Source organism: Mastomys coucha, unplaced genomic scaffold (assembly GCF_008632895.1).
Source record: "Mastomys coucha isolate ucsf_1 unplaced genomic scaffold, UCSF_Mcou_1 pScaffold12, whole genome shotgun sequence".
In the NCBI taxonomy this organism is placed as follows: Eukaryota; Metazoa; Chordata; class Mammalia; order Rodentia; family Muridae; genus Mastomys; species Mastomys coucha.
In genome coordinates this window covers 46420878-46446359 of record NW_022196894.1, presented here as the reverse complement: position 1 = coordinate 46446359, position 25482 = coordinate 46420878, and the positions used below count along the sequence as shown (strand labels likewise).

The 25482-nt window shown below is 37.3% G+C and overlaps 1 protein-coding gene across 2 annotated transcripts in view; it reads left to right on the top strand.

Annotated features, from left to right (window-relative positions):
• Window positions 1-2327: 2327 nt before the first annotated feature.
• LOC116085965 (T-cell receptor-associated transmembrane adapter 1) overlaps window positions 2328-25482 on the top strand; it is a 34498-nt gene continuing 11343 nt past the window's right edge. The window contains exons 1-3 of one of the 2 annotated variants that reach the window (XM_031364027.1): window positions 2328-2466; window positions 12156-12170; window positions 18211-18247. In XM_031364027.1, the coding sequence (XP_031219887.1) occupies window positions 2460-2466; window positions 12156-12170; window positions 18211-18247 (59 nt within the window). In that variant the 5' untranslated portion in view covers window positions 2328-2459. Of the gene's footprint in view, window positions 2467-12059; window positions 12171-18210; window positions 18248-25482 lie in introns of both variants that reach the window. The other variant, XM_031364026.1, reaches the window with a different exon arrangement.

Genomic DNA, 25482 nt, shown 5'->3' with positions numbered 1-25482 from the left:
TGTGTACACATGTACATATGCATATATATACATTTACATATACATATACGATTGTTATCTTGTGTGGGGGTGAGCTGTGGGATATCTGTGTGTAGGTCAGGGTACAAAAATACTGGGATTTCAGTTCTCCTTCCATTGTGGGTCTAGGTAGGCAACTCAGAACGGGCACACTAAGCAATCTTGTTGGCCCTGGAACATACTTTTAAAATGCTTTTAAGGATTAAAGTAGAGAATATTTTACTATTTTTTAGTTTTAAAGGTTGATTCAATTATTCATAATATATATTCTGTGGGAAAGAAAATCAAATGGGAAAAAATGTCCCTAGTATTTAGCCAACTCCAACCTTGGATGCAAGATCCATAAGTACGGCCCTTGTTTCCTGTGGAGTTATAGCCTATAGAGGAGCAAAGATGCCTCAGAAAACCACACCCAATGGGTTATGTTTTCCACAGCAGGTTAATATTTATTGAAACCTAAAATGGGTAGAACATAATTCTAGGCTCTGACATTTTAGTGATTAATTAGATTAACTCTATATCATATGTCTGAGTTTCTCAAAACATCATCCAGAGAACCTCTATTAAAATTACCAAGAATATGGAATCCATCAATATGTCCACAAAAATATGAGCACATATGGGAATGTGGTATATACTAAATTAAATATATCCCAACAATTAAAAGAGAATGGGCATACTGTTTGTGAACAAAACAGTGCTACTTTATAAAAGAGAAATAAAATATCTTCTATGGCAACACAGATTAGACTGAAAGTTATCACACTAATTTAAATAATGCAGTCACAGAAAGACAAATTTACATACTTCCCTGCCATTAACAGGAAGGAAAAAATAGATCTCACAGATGTAGAGGTTAGGGGGTCACTGGAAGCCAGGACAGGGAGGAGCCATAGTATGGCTAGCTAATGGGAAGCAAGAAACACTTAAAGAGAAGAAATTAATTTGTGTTCTGTATCACAGCAGCATGATTATATTCTCTAACAATTTATGACATTTTTAAAAAATATCTGGATGAGTCCACATTCCAACACACAGAAATTATACATGCTAGGAGAGATGAAAGCTAATTACCTGGATTTTATTATGAATTGCATATGTGTGCCTAATTATACCATATCCCATAAATATGTGTGTATACTATTGTGTGTCAATTGCATTGCTTTTGTAAAACTAAAGAAACTATGCTAGAAAATAGATATATTTATAAAGACAGTCCCTCTTTGGTTGATGGTTTAGTCCCTGGGAGCTCTGAGGGTACTAGTTAGTTCATGTTGTTGTTCATCCTAAGGGGCTGCAAACCCTTCAGCTCCTTGGGTCCTTTCTCTAACTCACTGGGGACCTTGTGCTCTATGCCCCAGTGTAGGGGAATGCCAGGGCCAGGAAGCGGGAGAGGGTGAGTTGTTGAGCAGGGAGGGGGAAACAGGATTTTTTTATTATTTTAATTTTTTCTTTTTTTTTCTTTTTTTCGGAGGGGAAACTGGGAAAGGAGATATCATATGACATGTAAATAAAGAAAATATCTAATAAAGAAAGAACAATAAAAAAAAATAAAGTCACTTCAAATAAATCTTCCCATTTTTCTACTTCAACAATCTCATATAAAAAAGATAACAAAATAGCCAGGGCTTTTCCATGCCAAAAGTTCTGATTCCACAGATTATGCACCAGTGCATTTCATTACTGTAACATAGCACATTTACATACAGATGTTTAAGAAATTCTGATACTGAGGCCAGGATGGTGGTAGAGCTTGTTTTCCTGATGACTCTGGCTTACACAGAGTGACTCAGGCTGGCTACTGGGATGTCTAGTGGGTCAGGCAGGCACCTGCTCTCCTGGTATGATGATGTTCATCTGACAGGCATCTATTACCCAGTAAGCACTCAGAATTTGTTAATTCCCTTCTATTCATCCTGTCAAAGGACAGAGTGTGCAGCTGAGCACACACCGAAGCTTGCTTACTCTTGGCTCGTCAGTTTGGTAGATTTCATTCTGTTTTCAGGGAAACTCAGAGGTGAGGAGACCCCTGGCTTCTCTCATGACCGAGTGGATTTGATCTTCCTTCCTTCACACATTTACTTTGAGTCTTCATTTTTAAATCAGACTTCGGTAGTGATAAAACTTCACCGTTCAGCATACAGAAGCACAGGGGATTTTTCTTCCCACGTTTCACCACTATTGAAGTCTACTCGTTACAGACCTAAACTCTAGAAGCCTCTATCACCACATTTCCTGTTTATAACTGAACAAAGTACACACAAAAGAGTTGAAGAAACAAAGGAGAAAAAAAACCCTGAGTACTGATAAAGATATATGTTGGTGCTGCGCTGCTTCTAACATAACAGAGCCACGGTATTTAAGGAAAAAAGTTGGTGGGAGGAAAGGTAGCTTACGGATACCTTTCATGGGTGTACCCAGGCTCTTCTGAAAAGGCTAGCATGTCAGGTGAGTGTCGTTCTGAATTCTTTCTGTCTCTCATTGTTACGTCTAACATTTCATTTAGTAATTTCTAGTTTTAATGAGACATTTACTTGTGGGGAAAGTAAACTGGTTAACATGGTAATTTTAAAATAATGTACAATGATGTTTCATACAATTAGAAAGTGGTTTAAAATGCATTAATGGGTATATTGATTATTTGCTCTTAAAGGAAAAAAATAGGGAGCATCTCCTGAAAATAAAGCTATCACAGCTATTGATCAATGTTCATTGGTAATTGTGTCATTTGAAGATTTGTTGTTTTATAGACTCTTTCATTGACCACGTGTATTTCTTTTCTCTTGGTTTAAATATAAAACAGGATAGAAGTAGTTGATTACAGATGTCTAGCAATTAGACACTATAGTTTTCCCCCCAGGAATTGGTGGATTTGCCAATAGTCAGGGAGATGGCATACTTTGAAAAGGCCAGTGGAAATCACATGGTGAGATAGATTGTGATGGGAGCTCAGATCAATTTGCTACTATAAACCCACATCTGTTATTTCATTCCTCCTGTATTCTTGATGTGCTCTTCATTTCTTTAACAAATATTTTTATGAGAGAAAAATGCATATTAGACCAAAAGGGCACTGTGCAACAGAAAAATGATCTTATAATCAAACATTTAATTACTTTAAAATGCAAAATATTAAGTTGAATTTTCTTAAAGTTTTCTATGCATTCCACACAATTTACCTTTTAAAACTAGAATAATAACAGCCATTATATCATATATTCAGCTTCGGGACCAGCTCTGCAACAAAACCATTTCCTTCTTCATTAAAGAAATGCACAGAACAACATTCATTGTACTAATTAGAATTTGTCCACTCATTCATTTATTGCTAGACACTCCTGTTTATCCAGCATTTTAGATGTATGTTTTTAAATGGCAGGAAAATGAACGACTCTAAAGCTTTTGTGTATTGAGGGTTATTTTTCAAAAATTCTTTCTAGAATTGAAATTACTGAATAAGATATGTGGGCATTTTGAGACTCATTGTTGCTAAATGGCTTCTTCAATGCAGATGGCAATTCTCTCTAATTCTAGACTGCTTCTTTCTTGTGGCTGATCTCATTTAAGAATCTTCATGAGTGCAACATACTAGCCAACTGCTTCATATGCATCCCTTTGGTTACAATGAGACTGAACACCAAACATTCTGCCTGGGCTTTTGTAACTCTGTGGTTTGGGCATTTTCTGACCATATCTTAAGCCTAATTGTTATGTGGCTGGCATGTTTAGTAGCCATAAATATTGGCCAGTAGTAGAGCAAAGGTATTACACATTATCATTTCTGAAAGTTTGCTTCCCAAAAGCTTGCCTGAAGGGTTTGAAAAAACATCATTTGTTTAAATATTAACTAACCATTACCCTCAGAGCTCCCAGGGACTGAACCACTAATCAAAGAGTACACATGGTGGGACATGGCTCCAGCTGCATATGTAGCAGAGGATGGTCTTGTCGGTCATCAGTGGGAGAAGAGGCCCTTGGCCCTGTGAAGGTTCTATGCCCCAGTGAAGGGGAATGCCAGGGCCAGGAAGCAGGAGAGGGTGGTTTGGTGAGCAGGGGGAGAGGGGAAGGAATAGGGTTGTTTTTTTTTTTTTTTCAGAGGGGAAACTAAGATAGGGGAGAACATTTGAAATGTAAATAAAGAAAATATCTAATAATAAAAAATTTTAAAATAACATTTATAAAAAAATTATTTGTTTGGCTAAAACACAGGAATGTAAGCTGCCACATGATGTTCATACCTGTCTTCTCTTTCCCAGTTCGTATGCGAGCAAAAATCAAGAGAATAGTTCTAATTCTGCTAGGATCATGTAAGAAGTGGACATAGCAGTACTCTGCCTGTGCTGCTGATGGGAGCTTTGAGAAAGGGAAGTTCAAAGGCAATGAATGTGATATTCAATGACCTCTGGAACTTAAGAGTTCTAAACAAGATGAGATAGGATGCATACACTTTACAGCTCAGCACTTGAGCATGGGGCAGGCTAGCTATCCTTGCCAATGAGGGCTTCTCCAAAACATAGACCAAAGTATCATTAAACCCTCCTAGATCTTAAAAGCAAAAATGATCCCCACCGCACAAAATTTAATGTGGTAATAACGAAAGGAATCTGGCAATAACATTTTCCATGTTGAATCCGGTGAAATAAATATGCTGGTATAATAGCTGAGGCCTTGCTTGCCTATTCACACAAAATGAGTATTAACTGGGATCAAGTGGAGAAGAAGTCATTGCTTTGGCAACTCATTTAGTGAACAATGGTTCACTAGTTAGCTAATACTTTGTTGTTGTTTACTTTAGAAGGTTCTCACTGCCTTTGCTCCCTGGAGCTTCAGGTGCATTACGAACAGAGTGAGGCTCTTTTGAAATGAGGTGGACTAGTTCTGAATGATCTCTTAAACTCAAGCATCCCTCTAAAGACCCAGAGATGGCGTTTACCATGCCATTTAAGTAATACCTGTCAGGAAATTTAAGATGAACTAATCAAAGGAAAAGGCACACCATCATTTAAAAAGGTCACAGTCATGAAAAACATGAGTACATGGTAATATTTAGTAACATGTGTCATTATTGCACAATTTCCCATGAATTTTAAATTTTACTTATTCATCATAGCATTCCTTAATTTAAAGAAAATAGAATACGTCTTTAAAAAAAATTTTAACTCCAGTGTTTTATGGATTGAAAGGTTCCACAATCCCATGCTGATCTCCACAGTCCTTCCTGGTTACTTCTCTAAAAGAGACACAGTTATTGTCTCTTTTATTGACTGAGAGGAATCCAGATGCTTTAGAAAGAGGTGAGCCTCACGTCACAAGGATGAAGGTGGGCGCTCCAGTTTGACCATTGGCTTACTGAGGATCAGTGATTTGCACAGGGAGGGGGTGGTATACACCTTCCGGAGGCCTAATCTTGTTCTCGTTCTCATGCTGTGTGAAAATAGACACATCAAAGGTAGTATTGCTATTTTGCTTCTCTCCCAGCACCCTGGGATCTATATCATTCATATCTCAGATAACCTCTATTCATGACAGGCACTCATTTTAAGGTTGGTGGGTTTCAAGTTTTGCATTAAAAACAAGTTGTTTCCTTGGAAACATGAAACTAAGGTGAAGGCTCCCTTTAGGGTAACATCTATGATTCTCATACCCTTTGTTGGTGATAATGGTTCCAGTGGTGACGGCTTGGACTATGGAAATGGTGCTAGCATGCTATAACCCTCAAATAATAATATGCTCTGTTCAACACAGCTACCACCCCACTGGAAAAATAATTTCATGAGTAGATACATGGAGATTGTAATATTAATTCATTTTTCTTTTAAAACATTTGGATGTTTTAAATAAATGTGTACAATTGTGGAATGCAAAAGAATGTCTGTTGCTCTATTAAAGTTGATAAGCCAAGGAGGGCCACATAAGGAATGGCTATATCTGGTAAACTCATACACTTGTCCTAGTTAAAAAATAGTCTGAAATCTGAAATACATAAAGCATTACATTTACTTCTTTTTATTGTTAATTGTTTAAGTGAAGGTTTCTTCATTAGATAAGTCTGCTAATAGAAAGGCACTACATTTACATAGCCAGGTCTCTTTCCAGAACACACGTAATTATGAACTTCATATTCAATGCCTGCCAATACCTGTTGGCTTTACAGAAGTCAGAGATCTTACAACTAAACTCACCATTATTAGCCCTTACTGAGTTAAAACTAGATAGAAATGCATGTAATTTTTTTCTATTTGTTATTGATTCACAAATGATTTCCTCAGATCCTTGGCTTCTTAAAGATGTAAGTAGCCAAATTCAGATTATGTAGTTCTTTTTAAGTCAAGAAAGACTATATAAATGAAAGTACAATTAATTAATAATGCTATTAAAACATGCCCTTTTGAACAAACCTTGTTGAGTCCAAGAGGATACCCTCTGCACTCACAGGAACTCAGAGAAATGGGGAGATATTTACACTGCATAGTAATCATGTAGAATTACTGGAAAGAGAAGGCATTGTGTGTGTGTGTGCTTGTGAGTGTGTGTGTGTGTGTTCACATATATGGATCTGTTTGGAAGTTCTTCCATTTAGTTACACAATATCTGCTCTTTTCATGTGTATGTTTTATTTTTTAAAGGGAGAGCAGGCATTTCTGGAAATTTCTGGAAATCAAGAAGGTGCAAAAGAAGTTTAAGGTATCATGAAAGCTTTCAAGTGAAAATAAAATTCAAATTGCATTACTAAGGGAAATGTTTCTGAAATATAGAAACATAAAATGCCAAAGTCAGAGGGAGAAGAGCTCATACAAACCACCTTCCCAGTCACCCGTTTAAACCTTCCCAGTATGTTGCAGTTTCAGTTGTGTTGTCAAAGACTAGAATTGCTCATGTAAAACAAAGTCATTGTTTTGTAAACATTGCAACACAGCCCCATGGGGTGTACAGGGTATTCCAAGTTCGTACCCAGTACCATTGACATAGTCCATGAACACTGTTGAGATTTCCCATAAAGCTTTCAGTATAGAATGGTATTGCTATTTTGGTTGTTTACTTGTAGTTGAGAGCAAAGTTATCTTCCTGTAGCAATAATGGGTTAACATACCTTTCACTTCTCTTTTTGATTGAAAAGGAGAAAGTGCAACTTCTACTAGAAATTTAAATTTGCTCAAATGATACAATAATTTATAATGTTTTTTTAGTGTAACCAGAAATAAGTACTTTCTACTTACTCTTTTGAACTGTGGCTCCTTATATTAGGCTTTCTTTTTTTATTCAAATTATAGCAACTTAATGACTGTATATACAAAATAATAGAAATTGTGGGAAATGAACAACAAGACAAAACACTAAGTAGAAAGATTAGTTTTAGCAGTCTTCCAAAACTGGTGAGAGTCAGGGGTCTGTTATTATTATTTTCTGGTTTTGTTACTCTACCGACAGAAGAGTATTAGAAATATGTAGTAAGAATAGTAACCACATAAATCAGGGTAGATTAAAGAATCATCAACATGACTATTATAAAGGCCTGGAGATTTGTTTAAAGAAGGCTGCAAGGAAGATCAGTGATGTGCAACATTCAAGTGGGCTCCAGGAGCTGGCCATTCTTGAGATTCTTAAATTTGAGATCTTACATAAATGCTGCTACAATATTTTTATAATTAATAAATTTAGTGATGGGCTTCATATGGCTGTTTCTTTTTCTTTAAACCTGTTCTCTTCTGTCCTGGTAACAAAGGGCAGAAAATGTGGAAAATAAGTTAATGTAAAAGGAGTCACAGAGAATTCCAGATTTTATTTACTAACTACAACCTGAACTCCAACTCTTTGTTCTCAGTTTAGGGCATGTAGTACACTTAAATGGTTAGTCCGATAGACAACACTTTCACATTCTCTTAAGAACTGAAACCTTTTATGGAGGAGAAAGCCATATGAGCCCGTCACTTTTCTATGAACAAATCCAGGTATTTTCTCTTAGATAGAGTCAAATTTTATTTTCAAAATCAATTTTACATCCTTTGAGATGAGCACACTGTCAAGGTCCCAGATCCCCTTAGAGTTCTAGAAGCATATGACTTCTAGGTTGGATTATCTCTAAATCACAGTAACAAGTTCAGCTTCACTAAAAGTAAATTATCAACATAATCTGCCATATATGTAGCAGAGGATGGCCTTGTCGGGCATCAGTGGGAGAAGAGGGCCTTGGTCCCATGAAGGCTTGATGCCCCTGTGTAGGTAAATGTGAGTGCAGGGAGGTAGGAGTGGGTGGGTGGGTTGACCCTCATAGAAGCAGGGGGAAGTGGGATGGGGTAAAGAGTTTCTGGCAGGGAAATCAGGAAAGGGGATAACATTTGAAATGTAAATAAATAAAATATCCAATAAAAAATGACTAAGAAAAAAATTATTTACTTTTAGGTAGTACAACTCTTGGGTTAAGTTTACACTAACTTAGTTTTAAAATTTGTACTTAGGGAATTTATAGGAAGTGATAGTATACTACATGGTTGATACTATCTTAGGTAATTGGAATAAAACTTTTAAAACAGTAGATATTTGTCAAAAAGTAATTTGGATTGCAACGATTACTCTTTTTCTGAGAAAAACCTATCGATTTAGATGCTTGGTGAGGTATCTGAAGGAAGAATTATGTTACAAATACATAAGAAAGCAACTGTTTTTGTTCCATAGGATGGTGGGAGCTTAAGGAAAATAAATGCTTCAGGTTTCAGTTTCAAATTATGAAAGTGGAAGAGCAGAGAGAAAATCTGATTGTTCACTAGGAGGTCATTTCCACTCACAGTGAACTCTTCAAGACTTAACATCTTGGCCTTAGGCAAGTAGACCTTTTCTGGCCTTGCAGCTGGCCTCATAAGTTATCTCCTCTTGTAAGAGTCCATTGCCCAGGCCTTTTCTAGCATCAGTCAACCTCCCAAAAGGAGACAGATTTTATATTTATAGTGGACACATCGATCAGTTTGATCAGATGGCTATCCGTAAGCACCAAATGCTTCCTTCATGTTTTCTGAGAAATAAATAACCACCACAATTCTTGGTAATTATAGATTCAGAGCAGAAAGATGTTCTTAGTTCTAGGTACTGCTGATGAACACCTTTACCAGAGCTACAGTGGCCTAGTTCATCACTGTCTGTAGCACGGAAGTCTGTTTCCCAGATACTGGGAGAATGGGCCTTCTCAGTAGAGTTGTGGATAAGTAGAACAGAACCTGTGGCATCGCTTCCTTGGATGTGGATGTGACCTCATCCTTGATCAGAACCTTGCTTTTGGCTCTGAGCCATTATATTAATTATCCTTCTCCATTCAATTTTCCAGTTATTGGGTGAGTTGATGGTGCTTACTGAGAACATATTTCCTGAACGTATTACAGAAAAATAGCCACTTACCAGCGGTGAGATGATAACATAACAGGGATAATACTAATATCAATAGCTAACATTTATTGAGCTGTTAGTGACATTGTTCTGAAAACATTCTCATGTGTTTCAACCCAAACTCGATAATAAACATTATTATTAGTTTCCTTTTTCAAATGGGAACTTACTGTCCAGGAAAATCATTAAGGTGTCTATTGTTTTTACACTTTATGAAACATTAATATTCCCTTAAAGGGAAAAACCCATACATTTCATTATCAATATTCAAGATACCATTATTCAAGAATTAATTAATTCTTGAAAATTATTTTGTAAAGAACACATTAGATGTTGTTATAAAAGGAACTCAGAAATAGTTCTATTCTAAATTGTTTATGGTGTTCTGAAGATATAGAAATAATAAGAGTATTAAATTAAATAGCAAGTAATAAATAGACGTATATCTGGCTTTAAATAAAATTCAAACTAGCTTAAATTAAATATATATACATATATATCATTTTATATGTATGTGTGAATTAATATGCAATAAGTGGTGCTGCAGAGCAGGTTCGATGTATAAGAGTGGAAACAGGAAGATCTGAGCTCTGTTCCAAGCACCCACATTTAAGAAGCAACAACAACCAAACCATTGGTTGTGGCCTTATGTGAGTCTTTAAAGTCAACGTTGTTGAGACAGGGGGATCACTGGAGCATAATGGCTACCAACATAGCTCAGAAGTTCAGTGAGAAAGTCTGCCTAAAAGGAACAAGGCATAGAGAGATAGAGCAAGATACCCCCTCTGTTCAGCATGTGCCTGCACACACACACACACACACACACACACACACACACTACATTCATGTACATGCAGCACATGTATACAAATAAATGACATGTAAATTATATGTGCCTATGATATGCATGTCTACATCATAAACACATATGTAACACATATAAATCTTCATATGCCTGAACATATTTATTTAAAGGTCAATGATGTCCACTTGAACACAAGGACATCTGATGGCAACTAAGCCATTATTGAAGTATCAATAAGAAGTCAAAGAAACAATCAAAATCCAAGTGTCATATCTGAGGTACAGAAAACAGTAGAGAAGCAAAGAAGTAAAAGATGTTTTTATTGACACCCTGCATTCTCATTCACACTTAAAAACAGACAAAGGAAGCGAGATTCCTTCCAGTGGGCATAGGGGATGTCTCTGACCCTTTGTCTGCTTTGGGGACTCTTTGCCTCCTACTGGGTCATCTTGTCCAGCCTTGATATGAAGGTCTGTGCCTTGTCTTACTGTATCTTGTTTTGCCGTATTTGGCGGATGTTCCTGGGAGGCTTATTCTTTTCTGAATGGAAATGGAGGAGTGGATCTGGTGGAGTAGGGAGGAGTGGGGAAAGGAGAGGTCAGGATGTACTGAAAACAACAACAACAAAAAGATAATAAATAAATTAATTTTTACAAATGTTTTTAACACGATTGTGTTTAGCAATAAACACATATTTTTATTTTACATTTTAATTTCCTGTAAGGTTCTAAAATGGTGTCTGACTTGGTCTCACGGTTAGAGAGTAGGGGCTCTGAAGGACTATGATCTCTCATATCTACTTACACTTGCAGCCTATAGTTTTCATACATACAACGTCTATGTTCCCCACAAAAGAGTTTCTTAAAGCAATGACTTGGCTGGTTTTGTTTTATTTCAAATCTTTGATTCTTTGGTATCAGGTGTAAATGCCAACATAAGGAAGATATCTAATTGATACTGGTTATAATCAAAAAATTCCTCTTCTGAGATCAGCATATTTACATGGGTTATGATGGTATGACTATCAAGATGTACCAACTCTGGTCTACTGTCTTCATGGTTGCTCATAAATGTGTGGAGGTAACTGTAAAATATCTGGGGTAGTTGACTGGCAATAAGCAACCTAACTCTTTTTATCACTCAGAAGTAAAATGGAAAGGGAGACCTTCACAGCAGTGAACTCATTCCTGTCTATTAACGGGACTCTCAGTGGAATGAGAAAAGGTCCTGTGATCCATCCTAATAAAGCTGCTACCATGATTCCAGAATTGTTGTTTCATCCAAGTATCTAGTGTGTTACAGCTCTGAGTCTGACAAAAGGACCAAGCAATTTGGCGGGGGCAGGGTTGGGGGGAAATCATTTTAACCTGAAGAATAAAGTCTTGGGAGAGTCTATGAAATGAAGATCTGGGATGATCAAGAGAATCCTCATTTTGAACTGAGTTTTTATAATCAGTCACCATTTGTCACCCTTTAATTACTGAATTTATCTTTTATTTTATTAACACTAAAAATATGAAAAACTTGCTTTAACCACTCTGAACTGAAGGACTTATCATCACTTTGAAAACTGCAAATATCCGGTTGTCAATGTTTATTAATCTCCTGGTAGATTTATCATTCATTACAAGTAAAGGAAATTAATTCATTTACTTAATAATTTTGAGACAAACCATTACAAAATAGCTCAGGCTTGCCCAGACTCCTAGCAATTCTAGTACCTTAACCTCTCAAACACTGCACTCACTGATGTAAACTGCCGCCTCAGTTAAATGCAGTGGTTTGAATCATGACCTTAGCTGAAATAAAACTGATGTATAGTAAGCCATCGCATCACAGACATATCTACTTTTGTTTCCAGGAAACTCCGGATGCCCCTTCTACCTCTGGGGACTTCTTGCCTTCTTGGGTTTGGCTCTGGTTATATCATTGATCTTCAATGTTTCCCACTATGTAGAGAAGCAGCGACGAGGTAAGACCTTCTGGCAAATCATTGTATGGTACTTGCTTAAACGCAGACCCAGGCAAATCCTCGGGCGTAGATATTGTTATGAGATGTCATTGATGGCTTGTTGTAACCATGAGAGATCTGGTGTTGTTTTCACCCTGAGGGCTCCCTTAAGAATGAATTCACTTTGGAGATGTGAGACAAAGCTCCCAAACTTAGCTTTAAGATCGTCTCAGGATTGACAGCTGTAAGGGATTATTCTGCTAAACGGGCTTCTCGAAATGAACAAATTGGGGCCTGGCAGTCTTTTGAGACAATGACAAAGGTGAGGAGCTGCTCCCTATGGCTCTACTGAAGTTATTCAGTTCTGCGGGTCTCCAGCCATGGGACTGGGCAGGGACTAGACCCAAGCCTGTCACTCCACCACAGATCTAAAACTTGTCAGAGTGTCATTACCATTGTTAGCTTTGCCTTCTGTTAGCCAGGTGGCTTTTATCTACACGTGTCATAATTAAAATGCTATCATGTACACAATCTGCACACACCACCGTGTGCACATTGACCACACTGATCAGTGCTCAAAAGAACCAAAGCTCAACTATTTCTGTGAAGCGCCTTAATAATCGAAGGGCAGAGAAAGTGTAGCAAGAGCTATAAACAGTCAGAAAAGAACTTTAAAAAGAAAAGATAAAACTCATGACAAGGGACAAAACTAAGTTAGCACACTGAAGTTAAACATAGCACACATGTCTCAGAAAGCTGGCCTGAAGCATGTAACTGGTGATCAGACTAGAGGGAGGGTCCTTGATCCACTTGGGAGGAGCTTCCTGTGTGGTGATAACCCAGCATCAGGTGTGGACAGGAAGTTGTTGTCACGCAGATTTTGAAAGCTTGGAGGTATTTGAGAATGAGTGGTGTAGATGGTATAGCTCAGGTCACATGACCATTCAATATCAAAATTGTGCCCGAGCGCCTGGTGCAAGCATACACACTAGTTTTTCCTATCTCAATATGAACAAGCTTTACAATTTCATCTTTGGTGGCCCAGGCATCAGATTTTATTTGTTCATATCCAGATGATTTTTATATCGTACAAATAAAATCAGGCCCTCTCCATTTAGTTTTGCAGGATAGATTTGATCATTTATTTTTAAATTATACAAAGCTATTATTGTCTCAGACTCACCATAAAGGGCTCTATGGTTTAACAGTAGTGAGGTGGAGAAAAATAAATTGAAATAAGGAAATAATAACTTGAATGTATGATGCCTTTCTTTTTGATTGATGGCAGCCACTTGATCATTAACAGCATAGCTTCTAAAGCAAATCAAATGTGGTGTGAATAGATATTCACTCTGGTGTTAGCTTTCAGCTGTCAGATCTTATGCAAGTAGCAAGCTCTCTGTCTCTCGGTATCCTCTTTGCAGCCAATGGAAAGCACCATGCAGACCATAAGGGTCTTGTGAGGAAAAGTAAACGTACACTTATATTAGGATGGTGCTGGGACTTAGCAGGTTGGTTTGTATCGGATACAGTCCATGTCACTATACCTTGTGGACCTTGTGTCCAAATCTGTTCTTTAGGAGTCTGTTCATTGCTTTTCTTAATCAGAATGTATTTTTCTTTTTTCTTTCATTAAATCCAAAGAATATTATTTATTCAACTCTTCCTCTTTGATTTGAGAAGATTAAACAAGTGTGTGATTTGTTTGTATGTCAATCTTATTAGTGAACCTTCTTCTCATTAGTCTATGACATGTTTTTGACCAAAAGTGAATCAGAAAGGTTCAGTGCTAGAGTTTCAGTCACGCACTGCTATTTCTTAACTGTGACAAAATATGACAAAGGGGTGGACACCCTAAAGGGAAACCATAAAACCAGGTCTTTGCAGCATACTTTCTCAGATACATACCAACCACAAGCCTTGCATCTATATCACAGGGGAGGATGAGGGAACTTTACCTCGCTCTTCTGGTTCATGATCTTGCACACTTTGCTGCTCAGTAACAGAGTGCAGCTTTCAGTTTGGCCGTGTAGCACTGAGATGAGTAGGTAGTGTTTAAATCATGCCATTTATTCTTAAATAAACTTCTAAACCTTTGGAGCAGAGGAGGTCTTTGCAAGATCTGAGCTTGCTCACCTTCATGCTTGGCAAGAGATCATTGTCTATTAGCCTATACAACTAAAATGACCCAAGCAGAGATGAGCTAGCTACCTTTCAAATACACATTTGTTTTCTAAGACTTATGCAGCTGGTAGTCCTGGGACTTTCAAAGTCTTCTTTAAAGTGTTTCTTCTGAAGTTTATCTGCTGTATAATATGCTGTATCCATTTATTTTCATTTTGTCATATACCTTTGGTCCCCTTTCATTTCATCTAATGACCAGATACTATTATATACAATCTTGTACATAGTTAATTTTATTTAACTTTTCTCACAAAATTTATGATCTTTTTCCTTTTTATTCTGGGGATGAAACATCTTGACTATATTTCCTTACTTTAGAGTTATTCTTTCAAACATTGTAAGAGTATGTTTTCTAGGCACCAATATTCGTATTACAAGTATTACATTTTTACTTTAGAAGTCCTTATCTTATAAAATAGTTTGCCAGTTTGAGAAAATATTTTATGGGACTCTTAATTATTCTTGTTATTACTAAATGACATTCTTTTTTTTTTTGTTTTAGTTAATATTGAGATCAGCTTTCATCTACCTAAGGCTGCCCCTCAAACTCACTATCTAGTAGATAATGACCTTATACTTCTATTTTCCTATTTTGACCTTAAAATGATGGGATTATAGAAGTGCACCAGTTTGACCAGTTTCTATGGTGCTGGGGATTGTGTGTGCTATGCGAACATTCTACCACTGGGGCTACACTTCAGCCCAATGTTCTGTACTTTTATTCTCAAATTTTTTATTACAAGTATCAGTGCTCAACTGGTGGTAATGCCCCTCTGTAAAGGTGAAATTTCAGTGATTTGCTTTCAAGTTAAACTTTATTTATATTATATATTCCACTTTAATAACTGAAAAATGTTTCTCTGTTTCTAGTTAACTTATTTATGAGGAAACTTTCCAATTCAATGAGAATGTGTAGCTTCTATAATATGGATTTAGAACACATGACATGGATAAATTGTTTTGTCATCTCATAAAATATCTTAATGTTGTTTTAATTACTTTCCATATACACTCCATAATGCTAGGCTTCGCTATTCTACTCTACAGATGAACTGATAAAGCATAGCTTCAGAATAATTTTCATACTGTCACATAGCAAGTGCCCTGAAGAGCTGGTACCAGATCCAATGTTAGCTGATTCCTAACCACGAATATAGTCCATGACACATCATCCTAGAGTTTACTTTCTTGTACTTAAGTTCCAAGTGCACGAGTTACTTTTCTGTTGCTGGATAAAACATCATTGCCAAGACAACTTCCTAAAGAAAGAGTTAGGCTAAAGGAATACAAGTCTGTCATGGTGAGGAGGAATGGCAGCAAGGGACATGGAAGCCCAAGTGAGTCACTCACACCTTTAAGAGCAATCACAAAGCAGAGAGCGAGCTGGAAGTAGGTGAGGGTTTTACTCTCAGAGCCCATTCCCGATGACACACTTCCTCCAGAGAGGATACACCTCCCACGCCTCTTCAAACAGCGAGTGGAGTGTCCAAAAGCCCAAGATTTGGGGGGACGGCTCTCATGTAAACCATGACACTAGACAAATCTTAAAAGTACCTAATGGTCTGAGTCTAATTGGTTCCTTTTTCTGAATATAGAAGTAAATGTGTGTTATAGCATGCTTTATTTTTCCAGTTTATGATTTTTCTGATCTTGTTCTCTTCTATTTTTATTGATGTTAGTTATGTTTCTGATATTTTCTGACTTTGCTAACTTGTGACTACTGAAATGTGCCTTTTTGACTTTTCTAGGCTCCCTTCAGTATTCATCAACATTCATATTCAAAATGATAATCTGAAAGTAGTTGAAAGTAACTTCATATTTTACATGTAGTCGTGGTAGGACATTTCCTGAATGTTGTCTTTCTGGCATCCTATGTAGATTACTTCTATAATCTTGGGTTCCGTAGCAGCTTAATAGACATCTTCTGCAAGAACATCCCTTATTTGATTATCCACAGAATCCCTCCCCAAATACTGACATGGACCAGTAATGTGATCACTTTCATAAATACTTTAATTAATGTTTCTGTAACAGCTAACAAACTCTTGAGAGACCAAGTCTACACCATAACATAAGTTTACATAAAAATAACTTTCCTAACTGTTTGGAAATTGACTAAATTATTGTAAATGGTTCCTACTAATTCTTTCCTGAATCACAGTGTTTTCCAGATATTAAAATTATAAGACCATTTAGCTTCTGATGTCAGAGACAGAGATGGCTTCAGTCTCTATTTTCATAGAATAACTTTAGTAAAAGTTCAGTTTTTATTCCATGCCATATTAAATAATAAGAATTTCAAATATGATAAATATCACATTATACATATACCTCTAGTTTAGTATATAAATCATTGATGAATAGACCATAAAATTTCTAAAATAAAGCTAATATTCAGCATAAAACTATACCTTGAATGTTTTTAATCCATTAATTTCAATAATTTATTATGAATCTGTTACTTTCATAAAATATTACTCAAAACCTACACTTTCCCACTACTTTTAAATATACATGTGAATTTAACAAGTTATTGGCCTTTGAGCTACCACCTTCAGGGTTCAGTGTGAACTACTTTCTGAGAACTGGAACATACTTTCTTCCATGGTTTTGTTTTCTTAGATTGTATCTTTGGTCAATATAAAAGCCATTCTAATACTTCAAGTAGTTTCAGAGACTAAGTTACACCTCTTTTTCAGTGTCTTTGTTAGCAGGCTGTCACCATATGCATAAAATGGAACTACCACAATGCTTCTTCATTCCATCAGATGCCATGAAATTTTAGAGAAAGAGGGGGATAGATATATGAATAGAGACCACTCTCATAGATCAATAGGTAGGTAGATACGTACCTACAGATAGGCAAACACACAGACAAACAGAAAGATAGACAGATAGAGATAAAGGAAGGAAGGAAGGAAGGAAGGAAGGAAGGAAGGAAGAAAGGAAGAAAGAAAGAAAGAAAGAAAGAAAGAAAGAAAGAAAGAAAGAAAGAAAGAAAGAAAGAGAAAGGGAGAGACAAGTAGAATTGTTGGGTTGTTGTTGTTGTTGTTATATAGTTGTTGTTAGAAAGGTCCATTAGAACCAACATGCACAAAAACAGAAGTAACAGAAAAACCCAGAAGTGTTGGTTGAACTCAAAGGCAGAAAATGTGTCCATGTTTTACAATGGTCAAGGGCAAGAGTGTTAGGAATAGAAGTCCCAGATTTTTCACATTGTTTTATGTGCATAAAATACAAAGCATCTGGCTTAGTATTATGTCCAAGCTGTCTTGTTTTCATCTTATCTTATCAAGACAGAATTGACTGGCACAGAAAGGCAGCTGCCTTTATCACTTATATTACTACACAAAACACCAAAGATAGTTAACTTTTTATAAAGAAAGGGTCTTATTTAGCTTCTGGTCCTGGAAATTCAAAGTTTGGACAGTTACAGAATAGATGCTAACTGAGCAATGGCAGGGAGGGGTACACGTTAGAGAAACGGATTACATCTCCAGCCAAGAGACAGAAGGGAACATTCAGTTTTGTTCCTATTCACGACTATCTTCCAAGAATTACCAAGCAGTCACATAAGAAACTGCCTAATCCCTTCTGATAGCAGCATTCTCAGTGATTAGAGGATTTCCCCTTAGATTCCACTCTTGAAAGTTTCACTACAATCCCTGAGATTACCATTTTTAGAAATAAAATTTATCACAGGGATTCCCTGGATACCCTCAAATCATCTCAAAATCTTATCTTCCCCCAGTTCAACTAGTTATAGCCTTTGTGGCTTGATCAACTTTGTTAATTTACACTGAGGATGAGCTCCCCTCATGAAATATTTTTAAAATGCATAAGCATTTTTAATTTGTTTATTTTTAATGTTTTTCAGATAAAATGTATAGATACTCTGATGACTACATTCCAAGGTATGTTAAAACTGAATAATGTATTATGATTTCCAACTCATAAGGAAAGTAACAAATGTTTTATTGCTTAAAGATTTGTCTCAGAGATATTACCAATTGGGCTAAATGCAAATGAAAAGTAAATTATAATTTCTTTTACTTGCATCTGAATACTGGAGATCATCTATCATAGATCCCAGTTATTAATACATTGAGTCAATCAAAGAGCTGAGTGACAATTAAAAAGACAGCCTAATCTGACATCTATACAGCTCTCACTATCTAATATAGATATCTATACTATAATGAAGATGAAACTTTAAGAGTACAGTCTAATTTTATATAGGATTAGATGGCATTGTAGAATGTAGAGTAGAAAGAAGTCTATAAAATCCCATAAGACAAATAATCAGACCTGGTGGTTTATGTCAATAATTACAGCAGTGGAGAGGGTCACTCAGAAAGGTGACCCAAGGAGCTGAAGGGGTTTGCAGCCCCTTAGGAGGAACAACAATATGAATTAACCAGGACCCTCAGAGCTCCCAGGGACTAAACCACTAACCAAAGAGTACACATGGAGTGATGTTGGCTCCAGCTGCATGTGTAGCAGAAGATGGCCTCGTTGGTTATCAATGGGAGGAGAGGCTCTTGGTCCTGTGAAGGCTCTATGCCCCAGTGTAGAGGAATGCCAGGGCCAGGATGCAGGGGAGGGTGAGTTGGTGAGCAGGAGGAGGGGGAGGGAATAAGGGTTTTTTTTGGAGGGGAAACCGGGAAAGGGTATATCATTTGAAATGTAAATAAAGAAAATATCTAATGAAAAAAAAAAGAAATGGACAAAAGTTTATGACAAGCCTGGGCTACATAGAAAATTTTGAGGTGGGTCTTGGATATACAGGGACATTGTCTCAAAAACCAAATAGAAAAGGCAGACAGACAGACAGAGACAGACAGACACACACACACACACACACACACACAGCGTCATGATGTTTGTTAAGAATTATTTTAATCAATATTGAAATGTAATGAATTTATACTCTGAAACAGCAAACACTAATTACAGACCTCTTTCATACTTTTTTGATTAGTTAAAAGAGGTAGTGTAATATATATATATATGTTATATATATATAATATATGCTGATTTTTAGAAAGCTTCTCTCATTGTTGCCTTTGCTGTTCTATAACTCGCTATGTAGATCAGTCTAGCTTGAAGTTCACAGAGATTCATCTGCCTCTGTCTCTAGGTGCTGGGATTAAAGACATGCACCAACATGCCAAGCTTGTTCAATCTATCTTTAAAAGAGAGTCTAGGCCATAAATAATAGTAAGGAAATTTCATTTTTCTGGATAATATATTATAACCCAAATGTATCATTATATTGGATATTCTGATTAGGAATTACAATTCAAATAAGAACAATTTTCTGCAGGGTTCTTCAAATCTTCCCAGATTATGGACAGAGAAATCTTTAAACAAGCTTTCTAACTGAACAAGATAGGATAGGACAGGACAGGACAGGACAGGGTATGGCAGAGAAGGCAGAACAGGAAAGGATTTGAAGCCATGAACTCTAATGGGTCTTTTTTATAATAGTTTATGCTCTGTTGAAAAATGTCTCTTATAGATAGAAGATATGGTTGCAGGTAGACTCTGCATACAAATTTTTGTGGTAATTCTTCATACTGAAATCTTCTAACTAGAGATAATTTCAGGCTATCAAGAATGATTTTCTGATGATAAACATGAGAACCCTCATCTCTTTTCTGATGAACTTGACTCTTGACATTTGAAGAGGAATTAAGATACAACCTGCCAGGTGTGGTGGTGGAGGCACTACTCTGTATTCTCAACACCTGAAGGCAGGCAGGAAGGTCTATTCTGAGCTTCTGGCTAGATTGGCTTGCCTAAAGTGAGCCTACCTCAAAATACAAAGGATAAGAAACAAAATAAAAAAGATATAGTGTAATAGAAAGTCTTGTGATTTGATTGTTTAGCTAAAAATTAAGTTGATGGCATTGGTATCAGTATGAGAAGAGCTGGAGAGGAAAATTGGTACAATACCCATCTCAATGTAATTAGGCTTTTTATCTGTACTATAGATGTGGGAATGAGGCTGGTTCTTGTGTTGCACTTACTTATTTAACAAATAATCACTCAAGAATAAGAGCTACATCAGGGAGATGTAAACTAAGTTCACTGATTTCCAAAGAGTAAACTCCTGCCTTGAAGAAAGCAAAGACCATCACCATGCCAACCATCAGGCATATGAATAGGAGTTTAGATGCTTCAACCCACTGCAGCTGAGCTCCACTTTCCTACCTGCTGTGCTTAGTGAGGAAGGCACTAATACATACAACATGTTACACCAAAAGAGTTTATCATTTACAATTATGCTTCAAGGGACAAAGAGAGCTCAAGTACAACATGAATGGTCCCCAGTAGCTAGGACAACTGCCTGTGGCAGAGCATCTCATCTGCATGTGTCTTACTTCTAGATGAGTAAAATCAGAAATCAGGCAGCTTTGGCTGGTATACCCCAGAGGCAAAATGACAACTAAAGCTGTGAAGGCTCCTGTCTCTATGGAGACTGCAGCCAAGCCCAGGCTTTTCCAGTTCCCCTTCATCCCATGGTGTTTCATCTTCTGTTGCATACTCTGGTTATCCTTGAGCATTACAAAAGAGACAGGGATGTTCCAAAGTCACCTGGAAAACAGTCTTCAAAAAAACAAAACTACAAAATGGAAGGAGATAGTTCGTTTCCTCAAAGATTTAATCATCTATTGCCTGTTATTCAATACTTTAAATATCCATTGCCTGTTGTTTTTAAATCTCCATTTAGGCAAAAATTAAATATACCAAGCAGATACCACCTACAAAAGATAAACTATTTCTCAAGCTTCTGTACATATAACTAGTCCACTTTTCTTGATTATGTGGATTGAAGATCAAAAATACTTCTGTAGGAAGACATTGAGACTCAGGAAATTAATCTTCTTTCATTAAAATTAAAAACCGTCAAGAAAGAACAAGTGGAAAATTATCTCTTTTGAGGTGGGCTAGAATTACCAAAGCCTCTTTTATTAGACAAAAGCACACAGATGTCTATCATACTGGGTTCCCCTCTTCACTTTCTCTGGATCTACAATATCTGCTGAGCTGGAAGCTATACTGGGCATACCTCCTACTCTTGAAAGCTGTTTATTTTCCCAGTGAGACTTCCTTGTATAAAACTAAACTTTCATTTGTAAGTGGTTCTCAATTGGAGACAGAGTCTGGGCTAGGGCTGGGGCATGTGTCCATGTACTCCTTTCAGCTCTAGGACTCCATCTGGTACAGACCCATGCAGGCACTGTGCATGCTGCATCAGTCTCTGTGAAGTCATATGTGTATCTCTCCTGTTGATGTAGAGGGCCTTGTTTCCCTGGTGTCCCCCATACCCTCTGGCTATATTACACTCTGCCTGCCTCCTCTTCCACGGGGTTCCCTGATCCCTGGGGGAAAGATTTGATGATGAAGACATTCCACTTCAGGTTGGGTATACTAAGGTCTCTCACTCTCTGCATAGTGTCTGGCTGTGGATCTCTGTATTGGTTCCCATCTGTTGCAGGAAGAAGAGTCTCTGATAAGGACTGAGCAAGGGACTGATCTAGGAGTACAGCAAAATGACACTACAAATCATTTATTGCTGTGTTTGTTTAGTAGAACAGAAGTATTTAGTTTTATCCTAGGTCACTGGGCTATCTACTCTCAGGTTCTTGGTCACCCAAGCAGTGTAGGGTATAACTCAATCTTGTGGAGTGGGACTTAAAGTCCGGGTTGAATATCAGCTGGTTACTCCTGCAGCTCTGTGCTACCATTGCACTAGCATACCTTGAAGGCAGGGCATCATTGCAGATCAAAGGGTTTGGGGCTGTGTGGGTGTTCGCATTTCTCCTTTGATAGCATGCAGATTACCTTCCTGTACGAAAGATGCTAGCATGTTGGAGTGCAGGCTCCATATAGGCATGAGATCAACATCTCTATGTTAAATGAATCGTGTGGGTGCCATCTTTAGCAAAAGGGCCTTGGCATCAATCTGTGGAGTTGTGGAGAAAGTTACAATCAAGCAAGCCCCCTATTGAGGAACACCCATAGCAGCTTCCCCTTTCCCTTCTGCTTTAATATTCTTTCTGCAGTTCTTGGATCTTGTATCTTAATACACAAAATCTCAGCCTAAGGCTGCCTATCCACTACACAGCTACCACAGCCAAACATGATTATCTAGCTTCATTTTGGTTATGTTTTCTGGCTTCTCCCTTTCCCTTTTAAGTCTTGAATCTATGCCGTTCAGTCTTTGGACTTCCAATCCACTGACTCAGCTCTTGCATATTTGACCAATGAACTCCACAGGTCGAATCCTAATTTTGTTTTGCTGGCCTCATCTGAAGCATTTCTATTTGAAATGCTCACTTCGCTGGCTCTGAGCAACCAACAGACCTCTTTGCTTTTGCTCCCCGTTCGAGTAGCTTCTTCTCCTGAACCTTAAAACACCAGAGTGTCAGCACTCCTCCAGCAAACAGCTTTTCTACCACTATTCATCCCCTAAATAATTTCACTTTCCTTCATGGTTTTAGGTAACATTCAGATGCCAATGGAATATGAAATTATATTTCTACATAATCAAAGAAATGCATTTCAAGTAAATCAAGCTAGCATTTGCCAATGCCAACTTCCAACAGACCCCCATACCTGCTCTTTTCCCAGCCTAGTAACTTCCCAGTTCCTTAATACAACTTTTATTAGTTTTAAAGCAATAGCCTACTTTTTTATTTGGATGTTGGAACCCTATATTATATTATGGAATTTGGAGGCTGAGAAGAATTATGTAGCATAATTGATTTATAAATAATACAGTTTAACTTACAGAATTGAAGTAAGAGTGAATCAGGTAGAAGTAATGTGGTATTTTAGAAAGTAATCTTTTAAAATCTCCTTAGATCACAAAGCATTTGAGGTAAACAAAGTAAGCACATTTTTAAAATAGTGACTGTGTAATGTCTAAATGAAAGCTCAAAATTGGACCATAGATGCTATAATAATATATTTTACAAATTTGGTGTGTCAATAAATATGCCTAGTGGCTAGAGTCCCTCTTCAGACATGTCCAGAGTGAGAGTCTAATTTGACCACAAACTCAGGATAAATTATTCTGTCAGTTATCAGCTCACTTACTATTTTTTTTTCAAAAAGCAATCACTATATCAGCTGGGTATGTGACTCAGAGGAAGAGCATCTACTTAGCATGTGCAAGACCTGACATTTGATTTTCAGCATTGCAAAGGGAAAAAAACAGCAATTATTGTAATCTTCCACATAAAACATTGCCAAACATTTGTTGCTGAAGTTTATTACATGTCTGCAATAAGCTAGAGCTATTTGGCATTGCTAAGTAAAAACACGTTTTTTAATTTGTTCGTTAAGCAGCTGCTCCTGAATAATAGTTTATTTGAGGTGATTAATCACTTGAGGCCTGCCTGCAGACATAGGACAATGCATTATAAATCACATCTTATTTTCATTCATAGGGAATAGAGTGATATTCATTTTTTGGACATGATTTATCATTTGCAGGTTGTGTCTGCTATCTCTGTGGGCTGAGAAAATGGATGGCTTGTCTTATTAAAAGTCTTCACCTTTTGCTATAATATTTTCTGCATATCCAGAGAAAAGCCATGCTCAAAGCCATTGGTTCCTTATTAAGGTGTACTGGATAGAAAGTACATTGTAGGTGAATTCTTTCACTATCGGTTAAGTGAAATGTAGACCAGCATCTGGACTTTGAAACCATTTCTGTGGACATGTCCTGAGCTGTTATTTGTTTAAGGAGACATACTCAGTACCTATACATACTGTGTCTTCTTTAAGAAGTATGGGAAGCACTTTTGGTGTTGTGCCTTGGAATTAATTCCTTTTTCTTTGGATATAATTCCTTCTACCTCTCTGTGACATGTAGTCTCAAAGTGAAGGTAGTTGGTTTTATTTCATAAAATGCCACTTACGAAGTAATAGGTTCCTCTGTACCTAAATTACCAATGTAAAATATAGCCATTAGGGCCATTGTCATAAGCATGATATCAGTAGGACAATCTGGAGATGTTGACAAGGTATTAACTGTAATGGTAGCATTAGTTACATAAAGCAAGATGGAAATGTAATCAAATAACAAGAGCCAATACTCCTGGATCCCTGTTGGCTATCTTTACTAGAGGTACAGGAAATGATGGATCTTTTGTGACCTTCTAGACTATTTCCCTAAGTCCTTTTGTTATGTATCTTTCTGCATGATTTCCTTAGAATATACATAGAGCATAGGATTTTCCAATCAAGTTTACATTGTGATTCTAAATCTTTTACTAGGTTCACAATTATTGACTGTATGTCTGGGTTTTTAACACCTATGCATTGCTGATTCCTAGTATGCACATAGTACAGGAAATCATAACCCTTCTAACGGACTCACTCAAAGGTTGAGTAAGTCCTGGAAGAGTGGGAAATTCTCATCACTGGTAATTATTTCTGATATTGCTCACAAACTAAGTTAATAAATTAATCTATCTGAATCTTGGGATTTCCTGTCTGTAGTTGCATTACAAATGTAGGAGGTTCCAGTCATGATATTTCATCTTCTATTCTGAATCTATAGTATTTATATAATAAATGGAGTTTTAAACGGCCATTCGGAGCTGTGCTGAGAGGAAGCAGAGGCAGTACAGCTAGGAGCGCAGACAACCTACATTCTAGTCCTAACTCTGCTTTTTTCCTACTCTTGTGACCTAAAGAAACACCTTGTGACCCTGAAGCTAAGAAACCATATAACAGCCGGGCAGTGGTAACTTTATTCCCAGCACTTAGGAGGCAGAGGCAGGCAGATTTCTAGGGTTCGAGGCCAGCTTGGTCTACAGAGTGAGTTCCAGGACAGCCAGGGCTATACAGAGAAACCCTGTCTCTAAAAACCAAAACATATACAGTCAGATTTAGCAAGGGCAGGTAGCACTAGAGTTAACCAGATGGCGAGGGGCAAGCATGAGAAAATAAACAACACAAAACAAGGTCACTTGCCATCATCAGAACCCAATTCTCCCACCATAGCGCCCACCTTGGGCGCATGCTCCGCAGCCAGTCCCACAACACACAGAGAAAGACATACTTCCAGGTGATCTAACAAGCCCAGGATCCCAGGATCCCAGAATCACAAGATCACAGAGACTGCTTG